This window comes from Montipora capricornis, chromosome 12, assembly GCF_036669925.1.
Source record: "Montipora capricornis isolate CH-2021 chromosome 12, ASM3666992v2, whole genome shotgun sequence".
Lineage (NCBI taxonomy): Eukaryota > Metazoa > Cnidaria > Anthozoa > Scleractinia > Acroporidae > Montipora > Montipora capricornis.
In genome coordinates, this window is record NC_090894.1 from 11,055,505 (window position 1) to 11,068,256 (window position 12,752).

Here is a 12,752-nt window from a genome sequence, read left to right on the forward strand (position 1 = left end):
CCCAATAGGTCAACTTACGCCAACCCTAAAGAAGGTATCCAGCATACCGTAAAATTTCCTGGGCGGGTAAACGGGGTTCAGTTAGGGTAGATGAGGGTAAATGCTTGGGGTAGATGACGGTAATCGTGGTTAGGGTTAGGGTTAAGGTTATCGTTGTTAAGTTAGTGTAACTTATGGCGGATTGGGGTAAACGTGGTTAACTTAGGGTGGATGATGTCTAACTTTGGTCTAAAAGGACACTTGGTGTGGTATATATAATATTTTAAGTTGTAATGTATGGGACGTCTTATGGCCTAACATCTTCACGCCAAATTTCATCATTTTCCCTGGTATCAAGCTTTAAACGCACTTCCGGTTGTGACGTTTCCAATATAATGTCAAAATATAGCACGTGCACCCGGCTTGTGACGCCTGGCAAAAACTGTTCGACGGAGGCAGTTAATTTTTATTTACAGCTTGAAATGTGGTATTTTAGTGCAAAAACATGGGCATAACAACCTTGCTGATTCGACGATGTGGACATCATGTCCTAAAAAGCAAAGGTGAGGTCCTTAGCATCACTTGTTGATTCCTTTTTCTTCAATTTTGATGCCCACACACTCAATTTATCCTTGGAAGTAAAGAATGTGCAGTTCCGGTATTAAAAGGGTTAAGTAGCCCAAGACAATTATTTTCCAATTTCTTGACGATTACCCGCCAATAAGAAATCACCTCAGATACTGAAGATAAAGATACTGTTCTCTCATAAACAGCTATAGCTTGAAAAAAGAGTCTTGAAACAAAGTAAATACAAAGTCCTCTTTTATTGATCGATTTTTGTCGAGGTTACAGTTGGTGTAATAAGGAATCTTACCACAAAATTTGTTGTTTGCATAAAGAAAAAAACTTGTCATGCAGTCCTTTTATATTTTAAATCCCTGCTAATTTTGGATGGATAATTTTGTGTCTGTCAAAGTGGGCACATTAAATTTTTGTTAATGTTGTGGTCATATTGGATGTTAAGTAGTTGAACTGTTTCCCCTACATATTGTTGGATGCCAGTCAGGTAAGCCAGCAGCGGCGGCAACCGAGGCCACGCCAATACGAAAGCTGACTGGAAATAAAACAAAGGTCCTGGTTGCAGCCTAGCTAATAGAAAATATTCTTGCATGGCTACAACGGCGCAAAGGGGTGACAAGGTGCGAGCTATAGTGAGAGAATGCCCTTCCCTAGAAATGTCGGTCTTGGATGATTTTAAGTACACTGTCATGCGCTGTGGGTGTGCCAGGTTAGGATGAAAGGTTATGCAATCGGTAGAGAGATCTAAGGATGGGCGAAATTTGAAAACCCCACTGTAAACTCGCTGCAACGGAGAAACGCGAAAAAGGACAAGTTGAAAGCAGCCCAAATCATAGAAAAGTCCCGGGGTCTAAGCCATGCGTGCAGAACGGGATGAATGGCAAGGAGAACCTGCGGTGTCACTGGCAAGCGACAGATGCGCTGGTTGCCCTGGTAGCGAAGGATACCACGCAGGACCTTACGGAAGAAGCTTACCCTTAAGGGGATCATGGTACCCAGCTGTAATATGAAGATTACGAACCGCGGCTAAATAAAGTTTAATCGTGCTATGACGCACTGTTCTAGCTAGGTAAGAGGCAAAATAAATCAGTGTCCCTTCAGAGGCAGGTAATATATCCCCATCTGGGTTGAGGAGACGGTTCATCAGGCAAAATTGTAAAAATCGACGTTCCCCAGAGCTGTAGGCCTGATTGGTGGTCGCGGCCAGGCCCCAAGAAGCGTACCTTAGGACTTCCTCCCTCAGAGGGTCATGAGGGAAGGCGGGATGATACAAGGACTCTGGTCGGCGTGGGGGGCAAGAGACCGGAAGCGCTGCATCTGAAAGTGGGAGAGGGCGTCAGCGATCTCGTTTGAAACCCCAGGGACATGACGGGCACGCACTACAAAATTATGCTGCATAGAGAGAAGCACAAGTTGGCGAACCAAATCCATAATGCGTGGTGTCTTAGTGCGACCTGAATTTATGATAGCGACCACCGAGAGATTGTCACACCAGAATTGAAGGCGCTTCCCTGTGAGAAAGGGGTGCCAGGCCCCAAGAAGCCTAACATTGTAAAAAACTAAATAGTAACCACACTAATATATTGAGAGCTAACTACATACATACATACATACTTTATTTGAACAGCTCCCTGTCTAGGGCTCTTCCGCCGTCAATACTAACAACTAATTACATGAATATATCCTAATAAAATGTAACTGCGCTGAACAACAGAACATAAGTGATCTCTAAGTAGTTTTCACATGCTTTTATAGCTAGACAAATGTCTGCTGGCATAGCCAGTCGGAAGAGCTGTACTACGAGAGAACTTAGTGTTACACGTGCCAACTCTTAGCCGTGAATAGAGCTTTGAAAAAAGCGCCAATGCCTTGGATCGTACTGGCCTGCTAGCGACAACAAAGCTGCGAAGTTCAAAGCAAGAATACAATAAATCCTTAGTGTTTGCTGACCTTGGCAACTAGACGGCACAAACGCTACATTGAAAACAGAGCCGCCATGAAAGGGTTACAGATAGTATTGTCACGATCCATTAACTACATTTTACTTGCGTGACAGTAAAATTGCCTTTAAAAAGCCCAACTTTATTGCCATTGTAGGTAGCTTCCTTTTCCTTCCTGGCTGTGTGGTTATTTTCCAGATCTCACGTGATTTTTTCTAGAGAGCAGAAACAACATGGTGTCATGATCACAGTGTGACCTTGACCTCTGGGAATCAGGTCAAGGTCAGAACGAGGCTGACTCAATTCTGATGTCCCACCCACCCCCCACCTCCCTCCTGAGGAGTGGCAGGTAGACGTCATTGATATCCCATCCCTCATTGCGGTTCAGGCTGGCTTTGTTGAGCTTGATGAGGATAGCCTCCTTGATTGTTTGGTGCGTACTCCCGGGTTCTTGGTCCAGAATCTGCAAATTGTCCATAATTGGTCTTTTCCTGACCGCGTGTCCTGTTTGCATTTGATGTTGACTGAGGGCAGATTTACAGTCCTCCCGGTTCAGGGACTTTTGATGTTCTAAAGTCCAGTGATCTTTCAGTCTCTCCGACATACACCTGCCCACATTCCTCACATCCGACTTTATAAATTACTCCGCACTTTTCCGTGTCATCTAGGGGGTCCTTAGGTTTCACTAGGGCATTACGAAGGGTATAGCCAGGTTTTGGAGTACAGACTAACATTGTGTTTAGCTAAGGTCTGTTTGAGCCTTTCAGTTACTCCCTTGACATATGACACTACCACATAACGCTGCGACGGTTTATCCTGGTTCCTAGTCCTGGTTGGAGGGGTCTTGTGAGGCTTCTTAGTGGTGTCACATTCTCTTAGAGCCCACAAACCTGGAGTGCATCTCTGATCTTCTGCTTTTCGGTGTTGAGCAGGGCTGGGTCTTCAATGATGGTTTCTGCACAGCTCATCAAGGTATGAACTATGCCAAGTTTTTGCTGCACCAGATGGTTAGATGATGGCAGACCACTGCAGGTAGTGGTCAGTGTGTGTCTCCTTTCTGTAAACATCAGTGGTGATGGTGTTGTCATCATGATGTCCAACATTGGTAGGCGGCGGTCGTTTTCACGCTCCATGGTGAATTTGATGCTGGGATGCTATTGGTTAAACAGTTCGTCTTCATATTCTTGTTTGTTGACAACCCCTGTGTCATCTATATATCTTACCCAGAACTTTGGTGGGTGAGGGGTGGTATCAAGAGCCTTGCATTCGAACTCCACATCTTGCTCAACCAAGCCGGCCTGAACCACAAAGAGGGATGGGATATCCCTGATGTCTACCTGCCACTCCTCAGAAAGGAGGTGTGGGACACCACAATTGAACATGATGTCAAATGTAATATAAGGGTTTGTGTGGGAGTTCTGATGATATTCATGGGGGTATATATATATAGGATGAAATTCTCAATACAAATGGCTTACTTTCTTCCATGTGTGTGTTTTCTTGTCCCTGGTGTTGTTATGTTACCTACATGTATTTGTGGTGATTTGAGTTCCAAGTCTCCCCACAACACCCACAACAAGGCAACAAGGCAAAACACTCCAGTTCGGTGATCCTACTGAACGAAGCCAGAAAATCCCAGACCAAAATGTTCCCACGGTCGCAAATCCCCCGTAGAATTCAAGGGCAAAGGTTTTTCTTTCACTTTAATCCACTAGCCGTGCAATCGAAGCCCTGCCAGCGATGAAAAGCTCCTCGTACACGCCAACTGTGGAGTCTTTGTTATCACCCGGCTTGGTAACCTCATCAGGGTGACAAACAAAGACTCAATGGTCCCTGTGTTGTGTTCAAAATGTACGAGGGGCTTCATTATCAATTTTGATCGTTTCGTTTGGCCACCTGATGTTGCTGGCAGGGCTTTGATTGGGCAGTTAGGAGATTGAAATGAATGAAAAACCTTTGCCCTTGCATTCTACAGTGGATTTGTGGCCGTGGGGCCATTTTGGTCTGGGATTTTTTGGCTTTGTTTGGTAGGCTCTCCCAACTGGAGAGTTTCGCCTCGTCCTTTCTCTTGACGTGGGGAGACTAGGACCTTCATGGGCAAACACGATAAAGGAATAATGTATTTCTCTTTTTTTTCTTTAGAAATCTATTGCCAAACCGTCCAACGACAAAATGCTATGTTATCTCAATTACAAGTTAAGATCTCAAGCTTAAAAGATTGCACATCCAGTGAAGTTCGGAGGAAGAATTACACCAGCCTTTGTCGCAAATGAATATAGTCGTCGAAAAGGTACAGAAAAGTAACATTCCCCAAGCTTTAAACGTGTTTTTCTAAAATTAAAGCCAACGGTAACTTAGATTTCGTTTATATTCGTCCCACGGTAATAAAATAGCGTGAATCTGCCGTCCACGCATGTTTGGTGTAATGGAAGTAAATTTGATTGGCCGATGAAGGACATGTCAATCAATCAAAAAAAGTGGGCGGAAGAAATTTTGAAGAGGAATTTGGTCAGGCTCTATTTTTCATTTCGCTAACTCCACATTACCTACCACGCGAAACTAAAATAGAGCCTGATCGCAGGTTAGAGCCACCCCAGATACATAATGATCCGGTAAAGTTAAAGCTGTGCCACAGAAGATTGCAACACGCGCCTGAAAGCAGCTAAGTCCAGACTCTCCCTAACTATAGTAGGTAAACCATTCCAAAGCTTAGTAGTTACAGTGCATTTCACAAAACTTTTGACAGGCGATTTGTGAAGTTCGTTGTAAATTTCATAAGTTCACTTCAAACTTGAGAATTTCTTTACATAACTGTCAATCAAATGGCAAACTTTGAAATTTCACACCGAACTTCGTGGGAATGAACATTGAACACTCATCACAAAAATGTGTTGTCTGCGCAAGCTGCTAAATAGTAGAAAAGTATATTTTCATTTTCAAGAGTCGGTGATTCCTGTGGAATAACGCTGGATTTCTTGAAAGAATATAAACCAAGATCTTGCGTTGTGCTGCGGCTGATCAATGCATGAGATAGGACGTTTTTGGGCAAACACTGGAATGTTATTCTCTACCAGTTTGTTTTGGATTTCACTGCTGTAAATGCTGGGGTTGGTAGTTTTACAACACTCCATATAATTATTCAAATCATTCAGCATGCGCTGACCGAGTGATAATTCTATCATTTGTTGTCTTTGATATTCCCTCTGCGAACGAAAATATCAGCAATCTTGGCAATGGTTTGGTTTGTTCCCGTCCTATTTGAGATGGTCCTTTCCATTCTAACCAGCTTTCAATAATTTTCTGCTGAACAAAACTTGGAATTGCCTTTCCTAGCTCGGTGAAGGCACTCATTTCGAAGCAACAAGCGAGAGCAATAGTGAAATTACTTCGCCACTTTCCCACAAAGTTCAGCGCAAAATTCCCAAGTTCATTTCAAAGTTTGTCATTGGATTGAGAATTACGTAGTGAAATTCTCAAGGTTGAAGCGAACTTTTGAAATTTACAACGAACTTGGCAAATCACTGGTAAAAAGTTAAGATATTCCGCTTCCTGTCCTCTTAAACATTTTTATAAAATATCTAATCACTGAAATTGCCTCCGTGTCTCTAGGTTCTATAATTCAGCTAAAATAAGAAGAAAATCATAAGACACTGAGCTTGAATGCCCTAGGATAGTCCTTAGAATAAAGTGGTTATGTGTCCTCTAACTTAGTTTTGAGGCCATTACTTATTCCTAACAGGAATGAGCTACAGTACTCTAAGTAAGGTAGTACGTATGTTTCGTAAAAAAAGGCAAATCATAACATCTTGTGGTATACTGTAAACTTATGCAGCTTGTGCAAGGCAGCTGCCTTAGCACATGCCTTCTTGAGTTGTTCTAGTATATACCGTAATTATGTTATTCCTTTATCTAAAGTGACACCAAGAATCTTCAAACTATCAGTCAGCTCTATATTAATTAATTATTATTTTGTAAATTGACATTATATCATAATTTACTGGGCCAATGGCCATCTCTTGGGTCTTCGTTGGATTGAAATAATTATGCTGGAGCCATGTACATTCTACTTGAAGATCTGACTTAACAATATATTCTAAAGTAACAGGAGAGGTATCCGAGGCATAAGCAGTTGTACATGTGTCATCAGCATATAATCCCAATGAGGTACCTTCTACAAAATAATTTAGATCGTTCATGTATATTTTAAACACCATGTGAGGACCTAAAAGGTTCCCCTGAGGGATCCCAGTCCTAACAGTTCTCCACTGAGCAAAAGTATTGTCAAGTTTAACGTGCTGTTTCCTCTCACATAGATATGCAGTCATGAGTAGTAATGCCCTCCCTGAAAAACTGTAGGCCGTCAATTTAGCTAGGAGGAGTGAATGACACACTGAGTAGAATGCCTTGCTAAGATCCACCGCGGCTGCAGTGACAGCTTCTCACCTGTCATTAGACTTGCCCTCCAGCCTTCAGTCATCTCAAGTAGAGCTGAATAACAAGAGTGTCCCCTTAAATAGCCAGATAAATTATGAGACAGCTTGCATCTAAAGGCCTCATACATCCGATCAAACATGGCTCTTTCGAAAACTTTGGACAAAGCAGTCAATAGTGAAACTGGCCGATAGTAAGTCTTATCTGTCTCTTCCGACTTCTTGTATATGGGGAAAACATTACTGCACTTCCATACATGTACCATAGGTTAACTGCAACTAGTTATAAGGTACAGTTAATCAAACAATAATAAGTCAGTGTCTGTGCAATGGCGGGAGTTGTAATGCGCAAGGGACTGCGATATGTTGTCACATCCCATTGCTCTCCTTGGATTAAGCTTGAGCAGTATGCCCTTCACGTATTCCACCTCTATCAGCTGAAAATCAAAGTTGCTTGCAGGTCCAATATGTTCAGCAAACCCCTTGACGCTAGGTTGTTTCTTAAATTCATCCACGCTCATTTGAGCCCCGTTACTTGCAGCTACGTCGCAAAAATAATCATTAAGTGTCTCAGCAACACACTTGAGATCTGTAATCAATTGGTCGTTCTCCAGCAAAACAATCTTAGACTGCGTCTTTGCCTTACTTGGCAAAAGCGCTTTCATTATCTTCCAAAATCTTTCATGATGTTTTTGATTCACCATGATGTTTTTTTATTCCCTTGTTATATATTTTAATGCCATGTTGTTTGTGCTCTCTAGACGAGAGAGCTTAGGCTGCCTATGGTGATACATCTATGTATGTGCAATTGTTAAGCCATAATACATGTACATGTAACTACAAGACACTTCACAGCCTCTCTTGACCTCCTGAGTGGGACATTTACCTGAAGTACATTTGCCGTGGTCTTTTCCTGGCATTATGCTTGCCCATGGTGGCAGACTGAGATTACATGTACATGTAGTGCCCATCACACTTATAATAATAATTAGTAACAACATTGCCAGAACGAGACTGGAAATACCAGGCATTTGACTGCAAATAAATTAAGTACAACAATCCTTTTCATAATTTTAGGAAACCTAATTAGTAATAAATTATAAATATTAAGATTGAGTAATGTACAGTTATAGCAAATTGTTTATTGGTGACCCAAGATTTGGACTAACTGGATTTAGTATAACTTGATCATGAGTGTTTACATTGTATATTTAATTATTACCCTTCTCAGAATAGTATTTAGAATTATGTTCAGTGAGGTCATCAAACTGTTGCTTCAATCATAGGCAGCCCAAGTTCGCGTCACTAGAGAGCGTGTAATAATTAATTAATTGTGAACTTGGGCTGTCTATGCTTCAATTTACAAGTACTATATTGTGACAGTCTTATTTTTAATTTTTAAGTTAAACTCCTACAGTTCTTCAACCATTTTTTTTTTGGCTTTTATTTGTCATTAATTTTTTTTTTCATGTAGAGGGATGTTAAGACAATCAGAAATATTGGTGTATCTGCACATATTGACTCAGGAAAGACAACGCTTACTAGTGAGCGGCTGTTATTTTACACTGGTAGGATAAGCCATATGCACAAGGTTTGTAGAAAAATAAGGAATGACTTTTAACCTCTTAAATTGAAAGTGATCAAGTGTAAGATCAAATCCACTGGTAAACTGGCATTTTGACATTTATTTGTATCCTTACAACAACCAGTACCTAAACAAATAACAAAGTACTGTCTAGTGCCATCGTTAGTTTGAGTGAATTTGCTCTGCTAGAGGAACAAACCAATCTCTTGGTCTAAGCAACTACGAGTGCAAAAAAAAAAAAAAATGACGTGACTGAAATGGTGGCAAGTAGAAACAGGGAACCCAGCTGCAACATGAAGATAGTGGTTCTCGTTATGGCTCTTACATTTTAACAAAGCATTCATGTTATGAGAATGTATGAGAATGATCCCTAAATTAAAATGCATTTCTTTGTTTGTTCATGGTCTCTTGACTTCTTTCCTTCCGCTTTGGAGCTAACAGTGTATCTGTCAGAGGCAGACGGATAGAACATGTTGGTCGATCCAAATGCAGTTCGTCGGACTTATCATAAACTTAATTCCGACTAATTGGTTTGTTCCATGTGAAATGGGCATTACTAAACCATGAAACAGTGAAACACTGAAACAGCGAAAAAGCGAAATGAAACCCTAAGACACCATGTAGGACCCCACAATCCATTAAATACTAATCAACAAAGGTTGAATTTAAGATTAAATATCGTTGTAGGCCTAATTAGGCCTGAAACATTATTGCTCCTAATTCATTGATATTACGATTAGGATTCAGATTAAGACTAATTACCTGGGTAAGCCCTAAAACGATGTTTAATCTCAAATCAAACCTTTGTGGGTTAGTATTAAATAATGGTACCGTGGGGTCATGCATGGTGTTTTGGTGCTTCATTCTGGCCGGTGTTTTGGTGTTTCGCTCTTTCGTTGTTTAGTAATGTCCATTTGAAATTAGAGGTTTGACCCAGGCCTCACTCCAAGGGTTGAGTTTGTTGGCTTTTGTTCTGCTTTGCAAGGTTTTTCTTCTGTACATTATACTCTGAAATTTCCCTTTTTCTGAAAAAAAAGACCCAATACTTGATTTCAGCCAATGTAATTTAAAGGCATTGTACATACTTGTACATGTATGTAGTGCAGTCCCACATCATTGCTCTGGCACTAAACCTGTTGACGTCACCACCACCATTATTACTAATAGTAGCTATCGCTAAGATGCAGCCATGAATTACAAGTCAAATTGATCGTTTAATTTTGTACTTTGCAGACAACATATTCTTTGAAAATTAAATTAATTTGTTCACGACTCGATGGTTACAAAACGAAAAACAAAGTGCTCTACTCGCGGGCCGAAACAGCAGCCGATAAGAACACGTACGCCGGTTTAGTTTTGAGCTCGTTCACTCAATGTAGAACATGAAGGTTCGAAAACAAATATTAAAGAACACTCAAAGCAAGCGTACACAACACAATGGTCAAGGAAATGCGAAAAATGTGTTTTCACTCACCTCCGAGCACAAGATCATCAATAGTCGCTCGTGTCATGCAAGTTTGTGTACTGACATCACACATCAAAACACGCGCTCTCATTGGTCCCTACTAAAATCTCCAGGGAATCTTACATTACACCACGTAGCCTTCCATTACACTTTTCATACAACGATCGAGAATTTTTCTGCCTGCTGCAATACTTTGCGCAGCATTAAGCTGGCTGCCTCACAAGCCTCGCATCTTCTCTCGGCCTGCTCGTTGACAATTAACAGAGCTGTGTTTTTCAATCTTGATAAGAGGACTACATTCAAAAAAAGCAAGAAAACCCATCCACAATCTGGACACCCCCTCTGTGCACATGAGTTGAAGTAGTTTAAGGCAAAATCTCTTTAAGGCTGTTATTTAATTTGTTTCTTTATCAGAGCCAGACATTAATGGTGAATCGTCAAATGAAGCGATACAATGTACCTTGCATTGCATTTATTAATAAACTTGACAGGTGAGCCAGGCCAAGGGGAGAAGGGGTTGGTGTAAGAAACTACATATAGCAATAACCCACAGTACATTAAAAGGGCCTTGTCGTGGTGCATTATTTTAAGGTGTTTAGGAGACATCTTTAGTTAATTATGAGTTTGAAAGTCAAAAACGGTAACATGGAATTTCCTTTACTAATAAAATTGTCATTGCAAGATGATTCTGAGAAAAAACGAGCTTTATCCAGGCCAATTGCCATAAACTTGAAAAACGTCAGGACTTCTTTTCCAGATTACGCAAATGCAATCCATTTCATTCTTGTCCATTTGTGTACGTCCATGCTTCTCTTCCTTTTGTTGTATTTCTTTTGTGTTGTCCAACTGTTTTAAGTGGTAATTATTGCAATGTTTCATTCTACTTTTTGGGCATTTTGGGTGTCGTGAAATTCTTGAGTTCATAATTTTTGTGTGACATAGCCCCTTTAAAGGCCCTTTCCCAATGTGACTTCTTTTATTTTATTTTATTAGAATCGGAGCAAACCCAAGTCGAGTTTTGAGTCAGATCAGGTATGAAAATAGAATTTGAAGCAGCAGTTGATTTTGGTGACATTCAGTTTGTTTTTATTAGCCCTTTTTGTTACAATCGTCTTAATAATAAATAAATTAAATTAATATACAGTCCTCTCGTACTTCAGTCTCAGAGGGAGACTGTCACGACAAGTGAATTTTGGTAGAATTCTCAGGTACACTCTTGTCGCAAATTAGTGGCAAAATATAGTTACTGTACTCTTTGCTACTCTTTATCAGAGCAAAGCTTCAGCATACAGCTGCCTTCATCCAGCTGCCAATTGGCTTGGAATCTGTGGTTACAGGTGTCATAGACCTGGTGCGATGGAAAGCTTACTATTTTGAAGGAAATCAAGGGTAAGTTGATATGTGGAAATCAATTTTTAGGCCACATGTAACTGATTACTTTATTGATTGTCATAAAATGTCATGTGATACCAAATAGCTTTTTTTTTCTGGAGAAAGACTTCGACAAGGTGCCCCAAATTGAGTGAGAACACCATTTGTAGCGTCATTCAGTTTATTCTTATTAGCCCCTATTGTTACAGTTCCCATAGAGTTTCGTCAGGTCAGAGTTCATCGTACTGTACCGCTCAGAGATAAGCAAACCACATCCGAACGCATTTCAAACTAGTTTCAGACTAGTCTTCAGCTAGTTTGCATTTGACTTTCAACTCGTTCGTTTAGCGCAAACGCAAACGTGTCTTATTAGCCCCTATTGTTACAGTTCCCATAGAGTTTCGTCAGGTCAGATTTCATTGTACAGTACCGCTCAGAGATAAGCAAACCACCGAACGCATTTCAAACTAGTTTCAAACTAGTCTAGTCTCAGAGATAAGCAAACCACTGAACGCATTTCAAACTAGTTTCAAACTAGTCTTCAGCTAGTTTTCATTTGACTTTCAACTCGTTCATTTAGCGCAAACGCAAACGCGTTGACCAAAGTCATTAACTTTCCAAAGCATTTGCATCACAAAAGGTTCAATGATGCATTCGAAAAGTAATGTCACAAAATAAAACGCATTCTCGTTGTCTGACTATGCAAAGTTCGGCTTTTGGCCTATTAAACACAAAAAGGTGAATGTTTTTGAAGTTTTGCATGTCACATAGCCGTGTCATGTACTAGAAAACTTTTGAAGCGACCAAACAGCACTTCAATGACAAGCGTAATGAAAATCCATAGTTTAACGCGCCGGAAAGCAGTTGTAAACTAGATGCCCCTTCTGCTAAAGTCTCTCTTGTTACATGTCATGACCGAGCAATGTTGTTTCGGCCAAACAGGTCCAAAGTAGTGGAAGGTGTCATTCCTGAGGACACGGTCGGAGAGTGCACAAAAAGAAGACAGGAACTAATAGGTATAGTCAAGGAGTGACATATGTATGCACATGTTAGCCTTTGAACACTATCTATATATGGTGGGCCTGAGGATTGGAGGGAGCTGAATGATGCCTGGGTACAAGAATGTGGCAAGTACATACCACATCTTATTCAGGAGTCACTTGGCCTACTTTGATTGCAAGACCCCCTGTGGACCCTGTTCACAGGAAACATGATATTACTTACTGTACATGTGTGGAACATTAGTTACTCTGTACATTTATTCAAAAAGCAAGTTGTGATTGGCTGACTTGTACGAGCGACTGCAACACTGTCTTGGTGACTGGAATGCGGGTGCTTCCTATCTGAAGCAAATGCATTCATATCAAAGGAGACTATAATAGGTTTTGCTCTTTGCCAATAGC

General features: G+C 40.7%; 1 protein-coding gene across 3 annotated transcripts in view; it reads left to right on the forward strand.

Annotated features, from left to right (window-relative positions):
* The first annotated feature begins 303 nt into the window (after positions 1-303).
* The window catches only part of LOC138027661 (elongation factor G, mitochondrial-like), a 30,777-nt gene continuing 18,328 nt past the window's right edge, over positions 304-12,752 (forward strand). For all 3 annotated transcript variants that reach the window (XR_011127490.1, XR_011127489.1, XM_068875222.1), the window contains exons 1-7: positions 304-542; positions 4,641-4,788; positions 8,403-8,519; positions 10,393-10,469; positions 10,972-11,010; positions 11,251-11,367; positions 12,292-12,365. Coding sequence is in view for 1 of the 3 variants with exons in the window: in XM_068875222.1 (XP_068731323.1) it covers positions 4,768-4,788; positions 8,403-8,519; positions 10,393-10,469; positions 10,972-11,010; positions 11,251-11,367; positions 12,292-12,365 (445 nt within the window). In the remaining 2 variants the exon portion in view is untranslated. The remainder of the gene's footprint in view (positions 543-4,640; positions 4,789-8,402; positions 8,520-10,392; positions 10,470-10,971; positions 11,011-11,250; positions 11,368-12,291; positions 12,366-12,752) is intronic.